Genomic DNA, 26,552 nt, shown 5'->3' on the forward strand with positions numbered 1-26,552 from the left:
CGGCACCGCCGCTCCCGCCGCCTTCCAGACCCGGGCTGCTGGCGGCGCTGCGGCGGTAGAGGGGGGTTGGCGAGCGCCCCTGGTCTCGGTGGCGGCGGCGAGGTGCCCGAGGGAGCGATGCGTGCAGCGCTACCCAGCCTCACCACGGCTGCCCACGCCATCCTAAGGCTTGGGGGTCACAGCTATTAGTGGCTCCCGCCGGCGCGCCCGGCGTCCGAGCCGCGGCGAGAGGTGTCCCCTCCGGTCCATGCAGGGTGGCCGCGGCTGCCCACACGTGCGCAGTCTGCCAGGGAGCTTGCCGCCGGGAAGCGCTAACCATGCCAGCGCTGAGAAACGTGGCCCCGGCAGGGCCGCGCGCCCTCTGTCCCGGGTGTGTGTGCTTCAGCTTCTGCTCCTGCTCCCCGGGTTTCTGGGGAGGCGTCGGAGTAGTAGGGGTTCCCATGGTTCTTGGCAGCTCTCTTGGGGATACCGGTTCAGCGACACCCCACGCGATCCCCTTTTCACGGGGTTTATGCACCTTTTCCCCAGGAGTTCCGGCCGCCTAGCAGCCTAGAGGCCGCGAGCCCCACAGTGACATTTGCCTTCTCTTTTTGTTGCAGGGAGGCAGGCGGGCAAGGAGAGCAGGAGCTAAACAACTCTTACTGTGGGTTGTGTAATAGGCACTCGGTTTGCCTGTCACTTCCCCAGGTAGTTTTACGTGCGTAGTTTTAAGTGCGTTTCTGCAAGGAGGCAGCGTTAGCCAGGAGTTTTCCTGTTAGACTGAGAGCTGCCTTCTGTCCACCTATTCAGGACACCCAAAGGCAGGAAGGTAATATGGGTATTGACTCCTTGCACTCTTAAAAGCAAGCAGAACTCAACTAATTCATCCAGCAACCCAGGGATTAGTAGAGGAAGAAACTGAGGCAAAGAGATAGTGAACTGATTAACCTGCCAGGCTGATACGCCACCTGTTTCTCCGACTCCAGCCCTAGTGTGTTTTGGTGGCAGTTATCTTGAAAGGCAGGCTCCCAGCGCTCCCTCACTGCAGCTGTTATCTTCATGCTGATGCTGGCTCTACCTGCCAGCTGAGAGGACCAGAATGTCTGACTCAGAGGGGTTTTTCTTCCCTGTCCTGGAAAGCTCTCCTAGATCTAGCCATCAGTGGACAGACATACAGACAGGGATCCAGTGGGAGAAAGCATGAGTGTTTGAACTGTGCTGCTGGGCCTGAGCTGTCACATCTTCCCACCGTCCAGCATCACAGCAGGGAATGGAGGAAATGGTCTTTGCTGTCGAGGTTACAGAGAGCAGCCAGGGAAGATCTTGCCTTAGATTTTCAGAGCTTCTCCAGGGAAGACCCTGGACAGATACCGGGTGGCATTTGTATGGGAAAGACTCCCCCTCACATAATAAAATTTCCCATACTTGAAGCTGTTGTCTCCGGTGCCCTGGACGGAGGATCTGGAAAGTTAGGGGCAGGGAAACGTTATTGGATCGGGCACCAGACCCACAGGGCCTCAGAGATGAACGTCCCATCGAGGAACTCTACCACTTGAGAGATTTTCTGGGTTTGCTTCAGAGCACCCTTATAGCTTATCTTTAGGATTAGAAATAGTCATGCCTTTTCAACTTCCTTTTCAACACCCTGAAGAGGCATTGGTCTCACATGTTTAAATTGTGTGTTCTGTTTAGTTTTTTCCCTGCGCCTCCTCCTGCCCTGAGACGTTGTCTGTTTTGATACAGATGTCACTGTGTACTTAGTGTTACTTTACACAGCAGTCCTCACTGTGGATAGGGAGCAGGGCATGTGTGGTGGATGGAGCTGGTCTGGCTGTCCCAGACAAGCCACTCCCCTTACAGGGCTTGGCTGTAAGAGGAAGGTGAGGGGTTCTGCTGGTTTTAAGCATGCAGGTTTGCTCTTAGAGCACCTCGTTTTTCACTACAACTTTCCTGGAAGGCGGTAGCAAGGATTATTCTTTTCATTTTTGAGAGAAAAGGCATAGAGAAAGTTACGTGGTATGCTCCCCATCGCATGAGCCCAAGGGGACCGCAACAGAAGGCCGAGGTCTGCGAAGATCAGCAGAATTGGCCGTGCCCATATCAGGGATGCGTCCATGCTTCAGTCATGGATAGGCTCCATTTGGGGAGACCTCGACTGTGTTCTTAAATATTTTGGGTGATGGAGAGTGTGAATAATGGAGTCAGGAGCCCTAGGTTGGGTTTCCAGCCCTGCCCCTAACTTGCTTCATGTCTTAGGCACTGTTCTGTGCCTTAGTTTTGTCACTGAAAGGACGGGCAGTGGACCAGTTGTGTTTCTCCCCGTTCGTAACCTGTCCCCCTTTGTATGTACACAGAACACCCATTGTCTTCCTTTATGATTGTTGAAATTCCAAATAATTATTACAGTTGAAGCCAAGTCAGTGTAAATGGCAGGTTGGAAGAAGACGTTTTCTTTGATTTCGTAAGGCACACATTTTGAACTTTGATCATGTGAAGTTAAGTGAGAGCATTGAGTGGACCTGCTTGCTCCAGTTTTTCTATCCTAGACGGTGGGGACCATGGAGCCGGTGCTGCTCACTTTCACCACTGAGCCTGACCAACTGCATGCTTCTGTGGTCATGTGTGCAGAAGGCCAGCCTTACCGGTGCTTTAAAGTATTATGTTAAAGGTGCTTTCCCACGAAGTCCCATACCACCCTCCCCCCGCCCAGGTGTCATCTTCATGACCTGCGTTTTTCAAACTGTGGGCTGTGATCCATTAATGGCATCAACATTTTAAGAAAGACAGATTGGTGGGAGTACAGAATTCAAGTGTGTGTGGTGTACAGTAAGGAGAGTGTCGCTTGGTGAATTGTTAGGGTTGTGTGTACGTGCACGTGTGTCTTCTGTTAATGGCTGTGCAAAATGCTCTTCCGACTGGGGCTCATGGCCCCAAAAAGTATGAAGAACACTGAACCTCATGGGCACTAATGTCTCTTGAAATTCAGCAGTCGACAGCTTGTGATTATTAAAATGTATTTGGAAGACTCGCGGCAAACTTTCACTACTTCTTCCTGTGCCTTCTCTCAGTCCCGGGGTGAGGGGTGTGAGTGCTTACTGGCCCATGAAGGGCCTGGACACCCTGCCCTCCCATCGGTTCTGAGCCCCTGCCTGGTACCAAAGGAGGGAATTCTGGGTTCAGCAGGGCTTCCGCCAACTGGTAGCAGTTACACATTCCTTTCCAACTGGGACCTTTGCCCCAGGTTCCCTACGATTCTCTAGCCGGCGCTCCAGGGTGGCAAGTGGCATGGTCACCTAGACCAGCAAGTGGGGTTGGCTGCGAGAAGCCCTGGTCGGGAGCGCTCGGGACTATGGGGAGAGTGCCAGGTGGGTGGAGGAGGAAATTCCATCCAGATTAGGCACACCACTCTAGACCATGCTGAGTCCCGTGGTGGTGAAAGCAGGGGCAGAAGGAAACAGGAAAGATTCGAAGCGAGGGAACTTCCGCCGACCCTTTCTCAGACCTTCGCCTTGCTTTGCTGGTCAAGGAAACGCTCTCCTTAACTGCATGGAGACGCGTTGATGGTGAGCGTTGAGGCTCAGCCTTTTCTCTAGGGGCCCGTGGGTGCTGACCCCCTTGGAAACCTCGGTTGCCCTGGTGGGGGGGCTCTGCAGCTGATCTCTGAGCAGGAATGAGCCAGGCAGGGGCCAGGAGGGCTCAGCACTCCTCACCTTCGGAGTGGGCTCCCCTGGGTCCCAGTGGTGCAGGCTGACTGTTAGGAAGGGTGCTCAGCCACAGTCCCCTCCCACCCACGTCAGGGCTTTCAAAACCCAGTACAGTTCAGTAGATGCCATTCAGCGTCAAAAGGGCGTGAAATCTTAAATTGCTCCAGTTCTTGCAAGAAAATTACAGTGATTTTTCTGTCTCTCTTCTCCTGTCTTGTCTCCTTTGCGTTCCTCCCCTCCCTTCTTTTCTGTCCCCAAATGGGAGGTGCTTTTCTAAAAGGTGCGTTTGGGAGCGCCCTGGAGTCTAGAAAGGAGTGCCCTTGAACTTGTGTCCTGTTCTTTGCCTCAGGAGCATACCCGTGCTGCTGCCCAGTGCTGCCCAGAGCATGGATCTGCATCTTGCAGGCCTGCCGCCTGGAAGTCAGAGAAGGGTGGGCTGGGGCAGAGGCCTTGAGGGCGTGCCCCTGGGATTCTAGTGGGCTGGGAAGGCGCCTTAACCTCTTTTGTAGAGAGGGGCTTAATGGGGGATTTAACTGACTGTCATTTAAAGCACTCAGGGGTGTGCACATGTCTTAGGGGGCGGAGAGTGTTGCTCTGTGAAGTGCTCTTCCCCAGCCTTTTCCTGGTTTTCATCTGGGCATGGTTTAACTAGCTTTGGCCATCTCATTCATAAGGGCTTTGTCCCATCTGCTCTTTGGAGCAATGACCAACTGTACTCCCACTTTTTTTTTTTTTTTACAGGTTTTTGACCCCCTTCCAACTCCAGTTGGGCTGCCTTTCCCCAACCCACTGGATGAACTGGCTTCTGTGTGTTGAATGAAGCCTTTGGCAGTCAGTCTCTCTTAAACCCCAGAACATCCTGGCTCTCTTCGTAATGCTCCTAGTGCCCAATATTTCCTTCTCAGAGAATTTTCCTTTTCTTTTTTAAGTCTTCCGTGAGCCCTTTGGCCTCGCGAGTGACACATCTCTACAGTCATGCTGTTTGCTGGTTGCTTCAGGAGGCTCTGTGAGCCCTACGCCCGCCCCTCCCCTCCCCGCCTCCACCTCGGGTGCTCCTGGCCGACATTCTTCATAGGGGAGATGGATCTAATCACTCCGTATTTAACTGTGAGCCTTCCGTCAAGCTCTTTCTGAGCCAGATGTCTTGCCCTCCGAGAAGTATCCTGCGGAGATTGGAGATTCCGACCTGTCTTTGCCTTAGTGGTTGGGGCAGGACACTTGGCTTCTCTGAGTTGTCATTTCTTTGTAAAATGCAGACACTAGTTTTCTTGCTGGTTTCTCTCTCCTGACCCAGCTTTCCATGGCTTTCTTCCTCCATTAGTATTTGGTCCGACCCTGTGGAAGTTCCTTGTAATGGGTTCCCTTATGTTATCTCCCTGTCTCCTGCCTGCCTGTACCCATAGAAATTCAGCTCTCCTCCTGAGGCCACTCCTTCCTGGAAGCCTGTCAAGTGTAGGATTCCCATCAGCTCAGACCCAGGCTCCGTTACCGACCAGCCTCTTATCAGCCTCTCCTTCTCCTTCGGCGCTCCTCTCCTCCCTCTTCTCCCTGTTGCCCGCTCACCTCTGCCTCCAGCCTGATTTATGCTGAGGGGCAGGGGGTGGACTGGTGAGGAGCAGGGACTCCTGAGCCAGACTGTGTGGACTGGGTCCTGGCTCCCCTTAGTGTGGCCTTGGCCAAGTCCCTTCTCTCTGTGCTGTGTTTCCTGTTTGTGAAAAGGAGGCACGTGGTACTGCTGTCTGTGAGTGGCTGGAAGGGGTAAGTCCCTGAAGCACTGAGGACAGTACCTGCTATGCAGTGAGTGCTTTCTGGGGGTCATCATCACCAACACCAACACCATTTTGAAGGAATCACCATGAATGAATCCTGTCATCGCCCTGAGAATGTCCCCTCCTGGGCACCACCTGACTAACATCCAAATCCCTGTGTTATTTATGCACCTTAGGCTGATGGCCTTTACCTCCATGGGACCTCATCCTAACCCCGAACTTTTCCGCCTCCGAGGTCTTGAATCCGGAGGTCTCAGCCTGGCCACACTGGGCTGGGCTGGGCTGGGCCTCAGCCTCTTCTCTTCCCCCCCCCCCCCCCCCCCCGCCCCAGCCTGTCCCTGTCCACCTCATCCAGACAGGGGCCAAGAGCCTGCTCAGCACATCCACTCCTGGGGCCTCCTTCCCTGCCTTCGGTTCTTCCGCACCTGCCTGCCCAAACCCCAATCTGGGATGACCTGTTGGGCAGCCGAGCCCTTCCGGAGAAAAACCCCACATTGCCTCCTTTGGCACCCTGTATGCCCATGCCTCTGGGGCCCTCAGCTTGTCCTTCTGTGGCTTCTGGTCAGCCTCAAGAGCCGCTCCAGACCATGCTCTTGCTTCTCAAACTCCCTTCCCTCTGCTTTTTCAGCCTCTGCGTGGCATCTTGCTTGCTCTAGTTCATAGAGAAACCAGGACCCCAGTCAAGCTCACCTTCCTGTCACTGTCCTTCCAACCAGCGTGCCGTTCCCCACCTTCCTACTGTTATAAGGTAAGGGGGCCCTTCCTCTGTCAGAGGTGAACCAGCGGGCCTAGGGAAAAGGGGGTGCGTGGGGACCTCCCACATACACCCGCCTTTCAGTCCTGGCTCTGCACCTGGGGCATGTCAGTGACCTCCTTCAGCGTGGTCTCCTTGTCTGCAGCGTCGGGGTGGTAATGCCAGGTCTACCTTGACGGAAGGCTGTTGACGGAATTGAGCGAGGCTCCTGCTGCAGTGGACGCTGCACAGGCGCTCTATACATGGCCGTGGTGGCAGTCGTTTCAGTGACCTCTTTCATGAGTAACTTAGTTTCGGTATCTTTAGCCTTCCCATGACCGGCGAGTCCTTCCTAAAAGCATGTATACAGTCCAGACTCGTCCCATCTTAAATACCAGACAAACCCCAGACGTTTCAGCTTGACCCCATGTGCCCTGGGGGATTTCCTCCTTAAAATAACAAGTGACAGGGCACCTGGGTGGCTCAGTCGGTTAAGTGTCCGACTTCGGCTCAGGTCATGATTTCACGGTTGTGGATTCAAGCCCTGCATCGGGCTCTGTGCTGACAGCTCAGAGCCTGGAGTCTGCTTCAGATTCTTTATCTCCCTCCCTCTCTACCCCTCCCCTCCTCATGCTCTCTCTCTGTCTCTCAATAATAAACAAAAACATTTAAATAACAAGTGTTACGAAAGGAACATTGACACGAGGTTCTACTTCCTCACCTGTCCTCCACCCCCCAACCCCCACTGACCAGGCCTTTGGCTTTGTGCCCATCACTCTGTTGCAACCTCACGGAAGCTGCTGGTGATCTCCTTGCTAATAAATCCAGACGTTGTTTTCCTGGCCCCTCTCATGCGGGGCGGCAGCCTGGTCTTGCTTAGAAGCCAGCCCGCCACCCTCTTTTCCTCCCTTAGGACACATGTCTCAGTTTCTGCCTGGGTCCCGATACGTAGATGGCAGATTGGTGTCTCTGGTCCCATCTTCCCGGGGGCTGGGTGTCCTGTTGCCTCGCCATGGTGTAGACTTGTCTGCCTCAGTGTCCATGATGTTCACGTCCTCGCTGGGCCCCCTCCCTCAGGACCTTGGTGGCCCTTGGTCAGCTTTCCTCTTGCCTGTGTCCCCCCCCCCCCCCCATATGTTTCCAAGACCCTTCCATTTCTGCATCTTTAATAGCTCTTTCATTTGTTCTTCTCCCTCCCACTGCAGCCACCTGGGTTCAGGGGACTCACTGTCTCCTTTGCAATGATGGCTTCCCTGACCACCTGAGTCACAGCTGAGTCCACCCTCCCTCTCCTCGGCCCCTCTTCACCGTTGCCCGACCCTGCCGTTTCTCTCCACCACATGTGATACCTTCTCACACACAGTGCCCTTTACCTCTATTTATTACTTATATTCTTTGTATATTTATTTACATGTGATTTATAGTTCGTCTGCCCTTATTTGAGTGTAAGCTCCCAGTGGGCAGCAATCTTTTGTTCTTTTGTTCTCTCGTTTGTTCCCATTGCCAGAAATCATACCTGTTGCATGGTAGGTGCTCAGTTAAGGATTTGTTGAATGAATCACTGTAAATCATTCATAGCTAACGGTCCCGGTCACTCTCAGCTCTGAGGCCTCCAGTCCTGGCAGGCTGCAGTTTTCTTGAGCAGGGAAGAGTCACAATGCCCGTCCTGTCTGCCTTTCAGGTCCAGTTACTGCATCTGGGACGAAAATGCAGCCAGATTTTCAGTGAACCATGTTTGAACAGTGAACCCAATTTCAAAAGTATAAAGCTCACTGCAGGTGCCAGGGTATGGTATTATCAGACGGGGATCCTGTTAAAAGGTAAGGTTAGCTGATGGGGCTGGAAAATGCAGCCTGTTCTTCAAGTGGACCAGAGCCCACAAAGGGGGGCTGAGGATCAGCCCCGGGGTCTGCATCTCACGTCACCTGGTGTCTTTCTCCGTCCACTCCCCCAGCTGTCCTCGCTGCTTTTAGAATAAAGCCTGAACCCTGAGGAGTGTGCAGAGACACAGAGTCCCCCCGACTCTGACTTGTCGGCCAGAGCGAGACTGATAAAGGCATTCTGTGAATACCGGTTCAATGAACGCAGGCACAGTTGTTTTACAGAGATGCGGGAGGGAAGCCGTGCTTTGAAATACGCTATTAAAAAAGTGCTAGTTTTAATTTTATTTGTGTGCATGTGTGTGTTGTTTTTGAATCCATATGGATTCACAGAAAGACTTTCTCAGCCCGTTTTTTTTGCCTTTCTTCTTCTTCTTCTTCTTTTTTTTTTTTTTTTTTTTAGCAGTGGACTCACAAGTCTTAGTTTTACCCCGGTGAGGCTGTTAATTCATCTGGCCACCCACTTCATTCCACATTTACTGAGCGGCCCTGCCAGGCTCTGTGCTAGACACCGGGCAACAAAAATAAGTCCCGGCCCCTGTTCCCAGGGCATTGCTCCCTATAATTAGACCCTGAGCTAAGGGTCTAAAGGCAGGACTGGCTCTCTTTGATGAGAAGAATGGCTCAACTTGGTATTTGCTTTCAAACAGGCACAAGGGCTGGCGTCTGGACCCTGGATTTAGGCTGCCATCTTGCAGGTCTGGGGCCTGCCAGGAGCATCGTTTCGGGCTTCTTTGCTGAGCAATCTTGAGTTGGCTCCTTCCCCTGGAGGAGACCGTGGCCTTCAGCTGTACCACTCAGCCCCCGGCCCCCAGTCCTTTTCCTCACTCCTGAGGTCATTAGTCATTCTGGAGGCTGAAACTGGCTTCCAGAGGTGCCTCTGAAAACATCCTCCACCCTACCAGTAATCCCAGACAGTTGGGAAAGGCCGTTGTCTGGTCACCAAGAGGTGTTCTGGTTTCACATTCATGCATTCTCTCTGAAGAGAAAACAAAACGTGTTGAAATAGAGATCCCAGCAGCAGCTTGGTTGAAGCAAGAGTTGCGTAATAGCTTTAAGAAACGTCTGGCCCTCGTTGGGTCAAGTTGAGGGGCTGCAGCTTCGTGTCACTTGAGGGGACTTTTCCCTGGAGCCTCTGGATCTAGCGGACGCATTCGGCGAGAGGCACAGAAAGCAGTGGCGCCCGAGGCCTGATCTCTCCCTGTAGTGACAGCTGTTGTTCCCTGGCTGGCCGTGAAGGGTGCATTTGAGATGCTCCCGTGGGCAGGGGCTGTGCAGGGGTGTGTATGCATTCAGGCTCGTGCAAGCCTTGAGGCCCCTAGAAAGGGCACAGAACTGGGGTGGGGGAGGTCCTAGGAAGTTAAGTCCTGGTGCTGCCATCGACCAGCTTTGAAACCTTGGCCAAGCTACTTCTCTAGGCTGGTGGTTCCTTGTCTGATAGACTAATACGAGTCTTTTCTTTTTATGTTTTATTTCATTTTATTTAGCTAAAACATTTTTTAAAAAGTTTTCAAATACTTCTTTTTGAGACAGAGAGAGAGAGAGAGAGAGAGAGAACATGGGAGGGAGGGGCAGAAAGAGAGACACACACAGAATCCAAAGCAAGCTTCCAGGCTCCAAGCTGTCAGCATAGAGTCCACCATGGGGCTCAAACTTGAGAACCCTGAGATCATGACCTGAGCCAACATTGGATGCTTAATTGACTGAGCCACCCAGGCGCCTATCCCCAATATTTTTTTAATGCTTATTTATTTTTGAGAGAGACAGAGACAGAGTGTGAGCAGGGGAGGGTTAGAGAGAGAGAGGGAGACACAGAATCCAATACAGGCTCTATACTCTGAGCTGTCAGCACGGAGCTTGACGTGGGGCTCGAACTCATGGACTGCGAGATCATGAGCTCAGCTGAAGTCAGATTCTTAATCGACTGAGCTACGCAGGTGCCTCTATTTTTTAATTTTAAATGTTTATTTATTTATTTTGAGAGCGTGACAGTGTGCATGTGCAAGTGAGGAGGAGCATTTAGACAGAGAACGAGAGCCTCCCAAGTAGGCTCCACGTTCTCGGCTCAGGGCTCAATCTCAGGAACTGTAAGATCACGACCTGAGCCGAAATCAAGATTTGGAGGCTGAGCCGACTGACTGAGCCACCCAGACTCTTCTGCTACTAGTCTTAGACTAGCATCGTCTGTTTCCCTATTTGACAGGCCTGTTGAGAACCTCAGGTCGGGTCCCATTTGTGGGCGGCTTTTCTAAACCCTGACCTGCCCAGATAATGACAGATCCTATCAGAGGCAATATGCTTAATGATGGAGCGCAGTTCAGGTTAACAGCGCAGGGTCTGGGAGCCAGACTGCCTAGACTCCCCTCTCTGTGCCTAATTTTTCTCATCTGTGACACAGGCATAATCACAGTACCCACCTCTGGGTTGCTACGAGAATTGGGATATTGAACTATGATACACTCAGTTCATTTTGGCTCCTATATCATTTCTGAAAGTGTTATTGTTTAAACGCCTGGTTATGCCACTATGTTGCTTTTGCACTTGTATATTGCAGTAGCTTTGTGTTGTTTCAATCTGCCTTCTGTCATTTGATTCTCTTAGCTCTCCTTTAAAGGTGGGAAAAGGCATGTGCTGTTTCACATTTCACAGATAAGAAAACCAAGCTTCAGAAAAATAGTATTTTCTGCTACCGCAGAGCGAAGTGGGGAGAACAGGGAAGGGAGCAGGTGAGAGCAAGCAAGTGAGGTGCTGGGGAGTGGACTCACATGTCATCGGCAGCAGAGCCCCTGAGCTGGGTTCTGAGAGGAGGTGATGATGCCACCCCAGCTGTTCTTGGAGGGAGGGATTGGAATTAAGGGAGTGCTGGCAGAAAACAAAGTATGGTGCAGAATACCGGGCTCCAACGGATATATAGGAGTTCTTTGGTCAGATACTCCAGTACAGAGGGCAAGGGGATGATGACAGATGGCTACTGCTATAGCTAAGTTGTGGCTTCTCCATCTGGAGTGAATAGCAGAGGCACCTTCTCATTTCAGCCGGGAGTTGAAAAGTTGGGCTCAGTATAGTGATATGAATTTGGACTGGCCTGTGAATCCTTTTCCAAATCATGATCATAAAGATGGCCTCTTGGGAAGAGCTCTACATCAGAGTTCCTTGATCCAGGGCAGAGGTTTTCTTATCGTAACACAGGAAGAGTAGTGATGCCTGACTCGCCTCCCTTGCAGGTCTACTTAGTGCATCCGGGAAGAAAGGATGTCCAGGCTTGCAGCAAACAAGCCTTTCTGCTGCTGAAAAAGTCTAACGCTGTCTGCTGGTGCCAGGTCATGGTATTTATTATCAGACTGGGATCCTGTTAAAGGGGTAAGGTTAGCTCCCTGCAATGGAAAATACAGGCTCTTCTTCCAGCCACTGTAGGATTCGCCGCAGCTGCGTGGCTTCCAGCACTTCACCTCTCTCCTTACACAGTGTCTCCCATCTGTTGAGTAGAGACTGGGGTGGCTGCCTGCTCCTGACTCTTTTGCTGGCTAATGAGGAAGGGCTGGTTATACTCCGAGTGTGCTCAGAAACACGTTCAGGATTGGCCCTGTAGGGCTGGCATTGCGGGGAGCTAAGCGGTTCCTGAGATCAAGGCTAGTGAAGTACCAGACCACGTGCAGGGGAGTTCGGGCCCCGTTCACCTCTGGGGGTTCGCATTCTATAGGCTCACTTGTCCTTTTTAAGCGAGTCTGCCCTTGAGTGCCAGGTGGATGAGGTTGGGGATTTCCCAAACTTGGTCCCCCGTGTCTGTTTTCCTTGTTTGTCCACGACTGCTGTCATAGAGAAGTAAGAGAGGAAGGAGGTAGGACACAGACGCCTTTGTCCCCAGGCCCTCCAGTCCTCGTTTCCTCGTGCTGCCCGCTTTGAGGGCAGTGCAGGCGCCTCGCTTGCCCCGGGCCTGGCAGTAGGTGCGGAAGGTCGTGGGTGGATGCCGGCAGCCCGCAGGAAGCTTGCCAGCCGGGCTTGCTCAGGAGGGGACCGCGCCAGGCGCTGCCTCTGGCTCGCCGTCCTCTGCTACCCTGGAATAGGGGATGTCCCAAGGATGTCCCGGGGCTGTCACGAGTCTGGATTAAAAAGGAGCTGATGAGCAGATCTAAGAAGTCAGGCCAGAGCAGGGAAGCCTTTCCAAAGGAAAGATGTCTGTGTGTGTGTACGTGTGCTGTGTGTGTGTGTGTGGAAGGGGCAAACCCGGGGCGTGTCTTTAACCAAAGAACCAAGTCCTCCCCTTTCCTTAGTCACTGCCTCCACGGCTTACTTGCTAGATGTGGGCTTGCATTAGCTTGATTCAGAGAAACGGGGAAGAGTGGAAAGGCATTTGCAAAAGCGCAAATTCAGCCCCCGGACTTCACTCAATGATGAAATTAACGAAGGAGCGGGGCACACGGAGCGTGACCCGTGTTCTGGGCATGAGGGAGCCAGAAGGCTCGACACCTCTGGGGTCTCCGTCCACAGAAGTCCCTGTGTGGCGGGGAAGACAGACTCACTGAGGAGTCATACCTGTAGGAGGCGTTGAGCCAGTCCTCAAAGCACCGAGCCTGATCCGGAGGGGACAGGAAAGGACCCCCTGCGGCAATAGCTCAGTATCCATATCTAGACCAAGGGAGATGGAGGTGTTAGAACAAAACCATGTGATTTTCTCTGTCCCCTAGACTGTCACTTCCTGTCCCCGAGGTGCCTGGCCATAAGCAGGACACAGGCACCCCTCCGACTCTCTGATTCTGGGGTAGTGCCCTGAGCCTCCTGACTTCAGAATCTGCAGAGAAAGCGTTTGTGGTTTGAGGTCACCACTCTGGGGCCTCCACGTGAGACCTGCCCCCCGTTCTGAAATTGTCTCCCCGCCTTTTCTGAAATTTCTTCTTTTCCTCCCCCATGGTCTGAGATTTTAATTCCCTGTTTGGCTCCTGGGGGACTGGCTGGTGGCCTTTCCCTCCCTGAGTAGGAACTTTTTTCCTAGCGCAAAAGTCCTGAGGAGGGCAGAAACCAGGAGGGAGAGAGGAAGGCTGCATGTCAGAGGCATTTCTGATCATAATTGGCTCATACTTAATGCGTGACATTAGTTGGCAAATGCCAGCTGCAGCAGCTGCCAGATATGTGGCTAAAAATTAAATACAGTCACATGACTCGTGAAGGTGTAGGGTTTGCCTGCGTGACCTTTACTGGCACAGGTCACAGTTTGAAGGGTTATGAGAGAGAGACTCAACAAACTCTAGGCCACCAACCAGTGTGCTCTCCAAAGCACAGAGGTTGACCTGGAGCCCCAGTGCACCTGGACCTGTTCTGGAAACTCAGATCCGTATGCCATTCCTTAGCACTTTTTATTTTTTATTAAAATTTTTTAAATGTTTACTTATTTTTTTGAGAGAGAGACAGTGAGAGCCAGGGAGGGCCGAGAGAGAGAGAATCCGAAACAGGCTGATGCAGGGTTTGAACTCATGAGCCATGAGATCATGACCTGAGCCGAAGTCAGATGCTTAACTGACTGAGCCACCCAGGGGCTCCTCCTTGGCACTTGTTAAAGGCGGCCATGTAGCTCAACGTTCGTCCCTGTCCTCTCTTGTCCGTTTTAGCCTCTCTGGCTCTGTGGGACTTCCTGTAAAATGCAGAGAGTACAGCCCCCTCAGCTCGCCCATCAGCCTCTGGCAGTTTTGATCAAGAGTCTGGAACTGGGCTCTTGAGGCATGTTCCCCTGGTGTCTGTGTTAGGCCAGGGTTTAGACAGAAGCTCCTGGAACTCGCTGCTTCTGGAAACCGAATCTTGTTTCTGTCAAAGGCCAGTCCGGTGACACGGACAGGAATCGGCTGACCCCGAGGCCAGCCCTCAGTTTCTGTGTCTGCGGATTCCCCTGGCACAGGAGGCCTTTGTTACCAAATCTGTATGCCGAGTGTTTTGAAGGAGGACGTGTGTGGGCCTTTTCAGTGTCGTTAGACAATGCTGAGCTGTTATCCAGAAGAAATGGTCGGGATAGAAGCCAAGATTTGATCTGGCTTCAAGCTTATGCCACAGAAAGTGCCCTGTTGGGACAGGAGCGATCAGTGAAATGGTTAAAATCCTAAAGAGTAAGTGAGACCAGAGTTTTCTCTTTTAATGTAATTGTTAATTTTTTTTTCTGGTACATTTTGTTAATAATCTTTTCCTGGCTTCTCAGATAATAAACTGAATTAATATACACGTGTTTAGGCAGGCCAGGAAGGGTCAAGCGTTACTTGAACTTGCTTTGCAAATTACTTACTATTTATGGTTAGCACTTAGTGCTTTAAGAATATCAGCTTCAAGAGTGACTTTTCATGGTAGAAGCAATGTAATAACCATAAGGAGTATATTGACAAGAGTCTTATTGGAAGACTCCTAACTCCTTCTGTGCTTCCAGAAGAATCTTTCAAGTTTCGGAAGGAGGTGGAGAAGGGACTGGCAGCACGGGCAGTCTGCGATAATAGGGATGCAACTGGGGCAGCCTCAGGCGGCCGCACCTTCCATTCCTGCCCCTCCACGGACTGCTGAGCCTGCTGGTGGTGCTGACCCTGACCTTGAGTAAGAAATTCTCTTGTCAGACCTCCCGTCAGTGATCTCTTTCAGGGATCTTTTGTATTTTCTGATAATCCAGTCACAAGAAAGTTTCTGAAATTCTCTTCCAGACCCTAAGAACTGAACATCGCTGCAAGGCTGGACTTTTACCAGGAACTGCTTTAAATTGAAAACAGATTTCTGATCTGTGAGCAGCCAGTTTAAGGGTCAGGGACTTGTCAACCCAGGACTTGAGCATGGGAGGGCAGGGAATGGACTGGGGAAAAGGCAAGGCAAAACAAACAAACAAACAAACAAAAAAATCTTTTCTTTCTGGACACAGGCACATGTAACATTTATATTTTAGGGTGAATCATAATTACCTTAAGATAACCAGGGGCCCACCAACTGAGTGACCCTGAGAAAAACATGTTCCTTGTCTGAGCCTCAATTTCTTCATCTGTAAAATGGCAAGATTCTAAGTTTTCTCCGTTATTTATTTACTTCTTTATTTTTAACGTTTGTTTATTTTTGAGAGAGAAAGAGAGAGACAGAGTGTGAGTGGGGAAGGGGCAGAGAAAGAGGGGGACACAGAATCTGAAGCAGGTTCCAGGCTCTGAGCTGTCAGCATAGGGCCTGGAATGGGGCTCGAACCCACAGACTGTGAGATCATGACTCCAGTCTAAGTCAGATGCTTAACTGACTGAGCCCTCCACTCTTTATTTCCATGGGGCGGTATAACTTTTGGGCATCCCCTTCTGACTTTGAATGTATGGACTGGCAGGCACTTCTCTTGGGAGGAAAACACTGGAAGACCCCTGCCCTGGAATTCTGCAGAGGAGCTGAGGAGCACGGACAGGAGCCAGCTGTCACTATACCGTTTGGGGTGCCTGCATGCTAGAGTGCCTGCTGATAAATTATAGTCTGTTTGATTTACTTAAACCTCCAACCACAGTGCTTAAGGGCTGCAAACCATTCATTCAAGCAATTTCAGAAATGCTGAATGGCCACGGCCCCACCCTGGAATCAAGGGGAGACATGTAGCAAATGCTTCTGGAAGGCCCTGTTTATGACTCTGACTCCTTCCTGATGAGGACCTTTTACAACTTCACTACCAGGAAGCTGAGTCATTGAGGGGTCAGCTGGCATGGCCAAGGTCACTCAGCATTGCCAGAGACACCGATGAGTTAGCTCAGACGACCCGAGTGTTTGGGGGAGCGTCGTGGTGAATGACAGGGTGGGGCGGGGGCTCCTCACTTGGGAGGCTCCCAGGTGTGCCCCCTCCTGGTGACAAGAACACCTCTGCTCCTCATGGTTGGCACTTCCATTTAGATTTCACAGTGAGACACATTCTCCTGTATTCTTCCCCTCCTTTCTTCCCCTCTTTTCTGTTCGCAAATCCAAGGCAGGAGGTCAGGACCTAACAGACTGAAGATTAAAATGATGTTTTCAGGGCTCCCTGTGGGCTCTGTGTCCTTCTGTGCCTTTCTGGGCTCGTCCCCTGGAACTCAGCAGGCTGCCAGTGACACCAGGCTTCTCAGGGCCTCTGGCTACCCGCCTGCCACTGCCTGTGCCCCGGGTGGCCCTTCTGTCCTGAGCTCCACCTGCCTGACTCACCCCAGCCTTCAATTTTCAGCTTCCAAGTCACTTCCAGGACCCCTCCCCACATGTAAATTAGGTCTCCTGCCTTTGCAGTCCTTTCACTTTGCTTCAGGGTCCTTAGACTTTGCCATTTTTTATTTGTGTGATTTTTTGGTTTGCTCTGCCTGTCCCTGCTAGATGACAGACTCTCTGCAGGCAAGGACCCAGCGCCCAGCATCACTGTCGGCACACTGACCACGTTCATGGAGTGTTTTACCAGTTGGAGGCCGCTCACTCAATCTGCTGTGCCGGTCTCCTGCTCTCACTTTTGGATGGCTCTCACTCTTCTTATCAGATGGCTTCAGCTTTTTTTTTTTTCATTTTTTAAAAATGTTTTATTTTTGAGAGAGAGTGAGAGAGAGAGACAGAGAGCATGAGTGAGGGAGGCCTTGAGAGAAAGGGAGACAAAGAATCTGAAGCAGGCTCCAGGCTCCGTGCTGTCAGCACAGATTTCGATGCAGGGGGGCTGGAACCCATGAACCCTGAGATCATGACCTGAGCCGAAGTCGACGCTTAACCAACTGAGCCACCCAGGCGCCCCAAGAGAGCTTCAGTTTCAATGGTGCCCCCGAGTTCTTGTTTCCAGGATGAGCATTTAGTCGTCATGAAAGCTCACCCATGCTTGTGGGTCCTGCCATTCCCTTTGGCATCCAGTAAAACTTAAATATGACTCCCCTCAAAGCTTATGAAACTGTTTGTACATGCAGACATTTGACATGTGAGTGGCTTCCAGAGGCTGGAAGGTGAAACTCCAGAATGTTACCTTTGGTGTCTTTCCCCTCAGATGCTTAGACATTAAGCCCAGTGTTTCTGGCATTTGGTCTTCTTTCTCGCTTTTTGGCTGGTGTGCAAGGTGTGTGAGGAGAGCAGCAGATCGTCTTGGGCTGTGACCTGCTCCTGCCCACATATAAATCAGCCAGCATTATGGAGAGCATTTGATCTTAGCATTTGTGCAAAATCCGGCTTTCTAGAACCTCTAGGAATTTTCCCCTGAGCCCCTGCTGAGACCTCCAGCCTATGCTGAACTCTGGAGCCCCGCGCTGATGGGGCTGCTACCCGATGTGGCCAGCCCCTGGAGATGGGGATGTGTGTCATGGTGCGGGTAGACAGCCTACTGGGGAGAAAGCAACAACGAGACAGCTGTTGGTGGGGGCTCAGGTGCTTACTGTGGGTGGAATTTTATGTACCTCTGAGTCCTCCACTATCTTATTGAGTGTCTGCTGTGTAAATCGCGGTGCCAGGGCACTGAGATCACATTTGCCATGAGGCTGTCCCCTCCTTCATGTCCTCAGACTTTAATGGAAGACAGGCATGCAGACACATCACCTGATATAATTATAAGTAGAGAAATGAGCAAGAGGCGGCTGGCGACAGGGCTGCTTTGAAAAGCCTTTTCTTCCTGTGGCTAATAGGCTAATGGTGGGGCCGCTTGAGAAGGTGTGGCCTCTGGGAGGGGTGTGGCTGCTGTTCCAGAAGCTGACAGGATTCTTCTACAGGTTTCTACAGCTTAACCATTTCTGCCTTCTGCCCCGGAGTCCCCTGGCTCACCTTCCAGGTGCTTCCTTCCAAGGCCGCCTCTGGAGCCGGGAATATCCTGGTGTCTAAGGGATCATGCTGCGTTTGAGACCCCTGGCTGCCTTTACCAAAAGCAAGCAAGCAAGCAAACAAATGGTATTTCAAGGGTTAGAGGAAGGTTAGAGGATGACTTGAATGTATGACAGGATCTCAGACTATGAAGAGCAGGTGGAATGAGCTGTTGATTAGATTTATGATTTTTAAAAGATGGTGTTATACATAGAACGAGAAATTTACATCATACCATTTTTTCTTTCCTTTTTTTCATTTTCATGATGCTGTGAATTTTAATCCCAGTGTACCCAACCTCCAGTGCTATGCTAGTCTCAGGGGTGGAGCACCATCTTAATGGTTTTGTGTTGTTCAGTCACGTTGAGCACATTCACACTGTTGTGCAACCAATCTGCAGAACGGTTTTGATCTCTCAGAGTACAGCTTTCCCTTTTGAACAGCCACCCCCGTCTCTCAGCCCACCGCAGCCCTCAGCAGCCCCCACCCACGTTCTGTCTCTGGATCTGGCTATCCCCGGCGCCTCGTGTAAGTGAAGCCATCCATTGTTTGTCTTTTTGTGACTGGCTTATCTCGTCCTGTCCGTTAGGGGCATCCATATTGCAGTGTGTGTTAGGATCTCCTTCCTTCGTAAGGCTGAGTGATAATATCGTAGGAGATACCATGTTGTTTATCCGTTCACCCACAGGTGGCCATTTGGGTGGCTTCCACCTGTTGGCTGTTACAAATGATGTGGCTATACACATGGGTGTGCAAATATCTCTTTGGGACCCTGCTTTAAATTTTTTTGTTATAAACCAGAAGTAGGATTGCTGGATTGTATGGTAATTCTATTTTTAATTCTTTTTTTGAAACCACTGTACTGTTTTCATGGGGGTGCACCATTTTACATTCCTACCCACAGTCCACAAGCCTTCCAATTTCTCTTGCATTTCATTTCATTTTTTGTTTTCCTTTGCTTTCCTTCCCTTTTCTCTTTCCTTCTTTCTTTCTTTCTCTCTCTCTTTCTTTCTTTCTGCCACAGGTAAACATTTTAAAGCTGCAAGTAGGCCTGATGGGTGATAATGGAGATACATAGATTTATCTTCCCACAAGTAAAACACACCCATACACGTTTGTTTTTCAAAGGATTCTTTACCTGTTTCATAGATTTAGACTGTGAGCCAAAAAGGACATCTTTAGAGACATCAGTGTTAACTCCCATTTATCCATTTGACAGGTATTTGCAATTGTAATAGATCTGTGATCAAAACAGAAGAAATTTCTCACCCTTTCTGGCGGTTACCTTCTGGTGGAAACCCGTGTTGATGCCCAGTTAGCTAGATTGCTCCAGGTCCTCAGGGACTTGAGGGCAGGGCTGGGCAGGAGCCTAGGTCTGCAGACTCTTGGAGCAGGGCTCTGTCCCTTCGTGCCCACATCTAAATGCACGGTTTGGGAGGATGGCCCCTGTTGGGAGAGTGAGACATGCTCAGTGGAGACATCCGTGCTCTCCAGCACCACGTGGATTTATCCCCCAGAATCCGGGGGACCTGAGAGCCTGCCTATGCCCATGGTGGGGGGCCACGGCCTGCAGGGTGACGGTGGAGCACAGGAGAGGGGGCAGAACGCACAGAGGGTTTCTCTAGTTCCTCTTGGCTCCTTCTGGCTGTTTCCCTGCAGTTCATAGAAGAGCAGGTCCTGGAGCGCAGGAGGGCTCTTTCCACGCTGGTGACCTCCAGGGAATGGGCTTCGGTCAGCAGTGTCTGGGAACCTTGGGACTTCAGGCTCCTGCCCAGCGCAGCCTTGGACTTTCACGATGGTTAAAGGTCTCCAGAGCCTCCGAGGAGCCAGGCCAGCTGAGCGGCTTTCCCGAAGCACTGTCATCTTAGGCCCTTTGCGCCCGTGTAAACTGACACTGGAGATTTCCCTCTACCTTTCAGGCTGCCCAGGTTTCCTTTGTTACATAATCAGGATTAGTGTTAGCAGCCAGGTCCGTTCTAGAAACGCGAGCCAAGAAAGGTGAATGTGGAAGTGGGGTGGGTAGGAGGGACAGAGTCCCTTGTGCGCTCTGTGGGCAAGTCCCCTGGCTTTCCCCGGCCTCAGTTTCTCTTTGGTTCAGAGGGTAGCAGAACTCTGAGCTGCTCGGGGTGTCCCGACGGTGACTCAGCTTGTCTGGTCTCAGTCATTGTGGGAGGTTGGGGGGTTGCTCCCAAGCCAGGGCTGATCTTGGGGGCACCCTGCTTCGCAAGGATGAGGGTCTTACAAAGGAAGTAGAGTACAGATTAGATCTTCCTAGGAATTTGCTGTTTCTCCAAAAACAAAATAAAATGAACAAACAAAACAACCCTAAACCCAAACATGAGTGAGAGCAACAGCAGCTGTGTGCCAGACCCTAAGCAAAGGGCTTGCCGTTTGTTCCTTATTTCCTTTAGTCCTCACAGAGACGTTAGAAGGTAGGTGCTGTGATGATCCCCCATTCACAGATAAGGAAACAGGCTCAGAGAGATGGAATAATTTGCCAAAGGTACAAAGGTGTGAGGAGGAAGCACAGAATGGGGTTTAGATCCAGGCGGGGGCCCTTGAGCCTGTGGGGCTGGCCCTTGTGGGCCTGGACGCTGGCGGAAATGGGAAGGCCATGTGCTTTTTCCTGCCTCTTTTCTTCCTTCCTTTTTCTCTTCCTTCCTTTCTTTCGTTTATTTATTTTATTTATTTTGAGAGAGAGGGAGGGGAGAGAGCAAGAGCAAGAGAGAGAGAATGAATTCCAAGCAGGCTCCGTGCTGCCAGTGCAGAGCCTGATGTGGGGCTCAAACTCGTAAACCTGTGAGATCATGACTTGAGCCCAAATCAGATGTCAGATGCTTAACTGACTGCTCCACCCAGGCACCCCCAGCCTCTTTCTGATCGGAGGAGTTGGGAGTTAGATTTCACTCCTGTCCTTACCTTGTGTGGTCGAAGGCACTGTGGCCCGGAGTCCTCAACACCTGTGCCCTGTGGCTGGCAACTTCCTTCTGGGACCCTGGGGTCTGTTGTGTGAGTGGTTTATAGCCTATCCTACTCTGTCATCTGATGTCCCGTTCAGACCTGTAATGAGATCCCTCATGCCAAACAGCCGTTTGTCAGCAAGCAGGAGGAAGGAAAAGCCCCACACCTTGGCAAGATTCCGCCAGTTTTTGGTGGCGGTTCCTAATAAGATTTCAAAGCCGGGGCACCTAGGTGGTTCAGTTGGTTAAGCAACTGACTTCGGCTTGGGTCATGATCTCATGGTTCGTGGGCTCAAGCCCTGTGTTGGCTCTGTGCTGACAGCTGAGCCTGGAGTGTGCTTTAATTTCTAGTCTCCCTCTTCTCTCCGCCCCTCCCCTGCTCACATTCTGTCTCTCTCTCTCTCAAAAATAATAAACATTAAAGAAAAGTAAGATTTCAAAGCCATTTGTATTAACATAGGTGGTGGTTAAGGAACGCACTGGCGCCCTTATAAAAAGGATGACTAAGACGATAAACATTCGCAGGGCACCTCCTGTAGTGCGCTAGGTGATCTGTGCGCAGCAAGGTTTCCTCAGTGTCCATTGCAGGAAGCACGTGACGCAGGGGTTTTCACAGATGAGGGAACCGAAGTTCAGAGAAGTTGAGTAACTTCCTCGAAGTGCACCCACCTGAAGACTAGAATAGGACTTCAGTTGTGAGGTGGTCGGGGACAGGGGACATCTTTGTGTCTTTGGGTGTAAATCACAGAGTCAGGCCTGGAGTAGAAGCCCGAGATGTCATTGGTGATTGAATGGACGAACTCCACGCCCCGAGAGACTATCTGAGCATCAGGCTGGTGTGCGGGTGAACAGGATCTCTTTGAGATTGCACAGTTGGAATTTTCAGCAAAATGTGGTTGCGGGCCAGGGCTGGGAGTGGTGACCAGCTCTGGGAGCGTGAGCAGATCCCATGACTTTCCTAATGAGGGAGAACAAAGTGGAGGCTGGGGGCGAGGTGGGTGGCAGAACTCTGAAATCAAACAAAAGCCCGTAAGGAGTCCCACCTCGTAAAACCATGAGGCCTGCGGAGCGGCTGGGGCCCAGGGGAGTGAGCAGGCACCAGAATGGACATGGGGAGAATCAGTGCCTGCATTCTGTTCTTCTGCACCCAGGTCATCCTGGTGCCTTGGGGTGGCTTCATGCTCTTCGAGGGTACTTCCATGTGGATTCTTGCATTCAATTTGCTCTTTGATGTGGTGTTAGGATGCTTCAGCAAGTTTCCCTATATAGAAGGAAACTAAAACACTTTCGAGAATGAGGCATTTCTTCAGTTCTGCCTCTGACATCTTGTCCTTACTTGTAGGTGGGGTGTTTACAAGCCAGTGACATAGACAAGGCTGCTGAGTCAGGGGACGCCCTGGGGAGGCCAGGGAGTAGCAGTGAATTAAATTCTTCCCTGAAAGCAGCCCGAACTTTGGAATATTCAGTCTTAGCCTTTGAGTACAGAAAGTGTGCCAGGCTTTCCTCCCTCCAGATGCCCCTCCTGCCCACCACCTGGGCAGGCAGCTGGTTCAAGCTCTTTCTGAGTGAGAGCAGGTTCGTATCGAATGAGCCACTATTTCCCTGTTCCGCTTGGAATTAGTGGCCAGGCTGATGGCCAGCAGTGGGAAACAGGGAAGCTGTGTGAGCTCCGTGGGACCGGGCTTGTGACTGTCTGTAAGCTTGCAGGATGGACAGATACCCCAGAGCTTTGTGGGCTTAAACAGTGAAGCTTTCAGTGACTTTGACATAGTCAGGGTCCTCCTCCCTCTTCAACGAGGTCGGGCACACGTTGGGTAGTCTACGTTTATGACTTAGCATGGTAGGAGAAGCAGAGCACATCAGAGACAGGAAGGTAGTTGGAGATCACCTGTGATCCCTCCTGTCCATGCCCTAGGGAGAGGCCGTGCAGCCTGCTGGTTCAGAGCATGGCTTTGGAGCCACTCTGCCTGGCTTCCAGTCCTGTGTGTACTCTGTGACCTTGGAGCAAGTTGCTTAGCCCCTCTGTGCCCTAGTTTCCTTGTTGTAAAATGGAGGTCATTGCTAGTATGACTTTTATTATTATACTTATTTTGTGAAAAGAGACTTTGAGGCTCAGAGAAGCAGGCTGACTTGTTGAAGGCCACCGTAGTCCTTAATATCAGGTGTAGGACTAGAACATAGGACCCGGGGCCCCTGCTCATCTTGCTAGGGCCAATCCAGGTGGGTAGGAGTGACGGGTGGTTCAGGCTTCCCCTCAGCCCAGTGTTCCCCTCCTCTCCCCATCTCCCTGGAGCGTCACCACTCCCGTCCGTGAACTCCGAGCCCTTTTACCTGGAATCTTGGGAATTTTCCCACATATGGAGCAGAAATCATTTAAACCTTTAGGCTGGCCACAAACTGGATGTTCTGAGTATTTCCTGGGTATATTGGGTGTGAGGCAGGCACAGACTCTGTCATCCCTGCCTCCATCTGCTGGAGAATTTTCTAGAGAAGGGGAGGAGTGACTAGGGTTAGCTTCTAGGATGAAGGGTTGTGGGAATGGTGTCCTTTGAGCCCTAGCAGTGCGGTGTGCCACTGCCAGTGGGTGTGAGGTGGCGTTACGGTGGCCTTGCTTGTGGCCATGGCTTTGGAGAGAGCAGAGAGAGGCCAGCCTGTAATGAGACCCGGTGGGGAGGGCTTCTGTTGCCTGGGCTTGATGGCCGGTCCAGATGCGAGAGACCCCATCTGTGCTGCGTACCGTGTGCCTCTTCACAGCTGCCATCATGCGAAGTACGTAACCATGGAAAACACTTGCCTGTAAAGTAAATTCCAAGCTCCTGAGCAAGCTGTTCAGGGCCTCCCATCGTCCAGCCCGAACCTGCCTTTCTCTCAGCAAATGTTTATTGATTATCCAGTGCCCAGCCACCCTCCTGAGTCCAGAACGACCTCTCTGTCCGCACCTTCCCTCTGCATTTACCCTTGGCAGAATTGGTCACTTCCTCCCTGTGCCCTGTTTGCCTTTTTTTCAAAGTAGTATTTGCATCAAGTCAAAAAATCAGATCCTAATAGAAGGGATCGTAAAGACAGCTCCTTTTTTTGTCTTTAGCAGTTGAGGTACCACTCCTCTTTCTAGGTACTGCTCACCCTTCCTGGGTTGGATGTGATCTGGGGTCTGACTTCTCACACTGTGGCCTGTTTGCAGGAGAAGTGCTATTTGGTGCTGAGGCTCCTTCCCTGGGAGGCTGAGGAACTTGTTTTTGGCCATCTTGGTGGAATTTGTATTTTCTACTTAAGACTTAGTCATTTTAGCCCTAGAAACAGCAGTGACCCTGAAGCACACCCTGTAGGGGCCCTGAAGGTTTCAGGATTTCATCTGGTGAGTATGAATGAGAGAAAATGCACAGACGGTCCACAGGCCAGGCTCCATACTTCAGAGGCACCAGGAACAGAGTGGCCTCACTGGTTTGTTGTCACTTAAGTGAGTTTGCCTCCTCCCACCCTCCCCTGAGCACCAGGGTGGCCTGGAACTGAGGGGCATTTGGACCTTCCCATAGGTGAGGCAGGGAAGTTGATGCAGACGTGCCTTCCCACCAGCTCTCATCTCTGTGTTTTGTCTTGGCATCGCTCTTCTGACTGATTGGACAATGAACTTGCCCCTTTTCTTGCTCTAAAATGGTGGTTCTCCCCAGGGGCTTTCAGAACGTGTGTGCCTGGAACTTCCCATCTCCATGCCACCACATGCTGCTTTCTCTTACTTCTTCTCCCCTTTTATTTGTGGGGAGGGGAGGGGGAGGCAAAGACTTCTTTTAAGGAGTCATTTTTCTCCTGCTGGTTCCTAAACTTCAAGAGGATCAAGGGGATGCCTGGGTGGGTCATTCGGTTGAGTGTCTGACTTCGGCTCAGGTCATGATCTCGAGGTCCATGGGTTTGAGCCCCTTGTGGGGCTCTGTGCTGACAGCTCAGAACCTGGATCCTGGTTCAGATTCTGTCTCCTTCTCTCACTGCTCCTCCCCCACTGATTTTCTTTCTCTCTCTCTCTCTTTCTCTCTCTCAAAAATGAATAATAAACATTAAAAATTTTTAAGAGGGTCAAGTTTTCCTTTTGATTAACAAAAAAGAGAGAAAAGTATGTTCTCTTTATATATACACTCTTGCCAGTTTGGGAGATTAAAGAAGACATGATTTGGAATCTGGATCTTGAACTTTGATGTGCCTCTGCTTGCCACAAAGTGTGGTCTCCGGAAGGCATTTCCTGCAGTGCTCTGTTCCTGGTTAAGGTGCGCGTGGGGATGGTACTGGGCGTTATCCTCATGGCTCATTTTTTATGATTTCTGCAAGTGGTTTTCAGAGGGCCAGGGCATGATTGTCCATCTTCTGTATCAAACGTGGAAGGATGTGATTCCGAGTGGAGACGCAGATTCTGAGTTGGAACACCGGCAATCTTGAACTCAAGAGCGCTGAAGGTTTTGCTGTGTGTGCATGCTTCTTGACGTGGATTGAGTTTCTTTCTTGATGTGCGGGCCTCCTAAGGATTCAGGAAGGTGAGGGAGGATAGGACTTTCTAAGCCCTTGATGAGGTCTGTGGCTTTATCCTGGAAGGCAGTTCTTTCCTGACACAGCACTGTGCCCCAAAGGCCTCTCTCTCCTGGCTGCCTGCTGGGATCTCCGTGCCTGGGTGGGAATAGGCTCCTTGGCCTGATGCGCTCTTCCCTGCATGGCTGTGGACAGGCAGCTGGAGTGTTGTCAGCAGACCCTAGTGCAGGGGTACATGGTGCCAGGGATGGTTGGTGGGTGCCAAGTGGGAGAGCTTTGGCCCTAGGGCTGAAGGGTGAGGCCGTGCACCCATGGCGGGCTGGCTGTGGGGGCTTAGAAAATAGGGAGGGAGTTGGGACCTGCAGTCTGGCTTAGGTATTTCGCTGTGCTTCTGCTCAGTGACTGTTGATGCAACTTGGGGACGGTTGGCACATGGGATAGAATTAAATTTGCCGATTTGATTGCTCACTCTGCAACAGACACCGGGCGGCAGACGCTAATGTTTGGCATTTTCCTGGCATTCGCTGGGTGCCTGAACTGAACTTCCTTTCTCGGGGAGAAAGTCTGGAATAGAGACTCCTGGGTAGCCTTTTGGGGAGCAGCCCTGTTCTGGGCATCGTGCCCAGCCATTGTGCTATGACGTTTGTTCACACCATGAACTGGGAACCCCTTGCATGCCTATTCCTGCCGTGTTTCTGCACCTGCATTTAAAGTAGGAGCTTGGCAAGCGCTTTTGAATGGATGGATGAGTAGATTTCGCATGATATTCTCTTGGTCCTGAAAGTGCATGTTTTTCAACGCAGACGTTTTTTATATTATTACTTCTTTCTTTATTTTTGAAGTAAGCTCTATGCGCAATGTGGGGGCTTGAACCCATGACCCTGAGATCAAGAGTCACATGCTCTACTGACTAAGCCACCCAGGCGCCACCCCACCTTGTTCTTTACTGTTGAGAAATACCGAGAAAGGAGGACTCAGAATCGGAGGGCGGGGAGGACAGTGGCCCAGTGATGCTGCAGACCTTGGGCTGGGCCGTCCTCTGCAGGAGGCCCAGGGAGGGCAGAGGTCTCCCTGCGGGGGGCAGCTTTCCCGCTTATGTCTTCTTGCTGGGCGGCCCTTTCCTGTCTGAAAGGGCAGGTGCTGGACTCCGAGTGCCCTCTGCCCGGGGCCCTTGCGGCTCCTGTCACACGATGCTGTGAGCTCACCTGGGACACAGCACACATTTTCCACTTTCTCTCCACCTGCCTCCTCCC

The 26,552-nt window shown here is 51.4% G+C and overlaps 1 protein-coding gene across 7 annotated transcripts in view; it reads left to right on the forward strand.

Moving 5' to 3' along the window:
* Positions 1-26,552, forward strand: part of SLC25A37 (solute carrier family 25 member 37) — a 39,028-nt gene that overhangs the window by 719 nt on the left and 11,757 nt on the right. The window contains exons 1-2 of one of the 7 annotated variants that reach the window (XM_029937877.1): positions 606-687; positions 6,081-6,200. The exons of 1 other annotated variant lie outside the window; for it this stretch is intronic. Coding sequence is in view for 1 of the 6 variants with exons in the window: in XM_029937803.1 (XP_029793663.1) it covers positions 6,081-6,200 (120 nt within the window). In the remaining 5 variants the exon portion in view is untranslated. Of the gene's footprint in view, positions 1-599; positions 688-747; positions 809-6,080; positions 6,201-11,349; positions 11,426-14,540; positions 14,630-26,552 lie in introns of those variants that run through there. 5 more of the 7 variants (XM_029937803.1, XM_029937821.1, XM_029937843.1 and 2 more) reach the window with 5 other exon arrangements.

The sequence above is a fragment of the Suricata suricatta genome, chromosome 1 (assembly GCF_006229205.1).
Source record: "Suricata suricatta isolate VVHF042 chromosome 1, meerkat_22Aug2017_6uvM2_HiC, whole genome shotgun sequence".
Taxonomy (NCBI): domain Eukaryota; kingdom Metazoa; phylum Chordata; class Mammalia; order Carnivora; family Herpestidae; genus Suricata; species Suricata suricatta.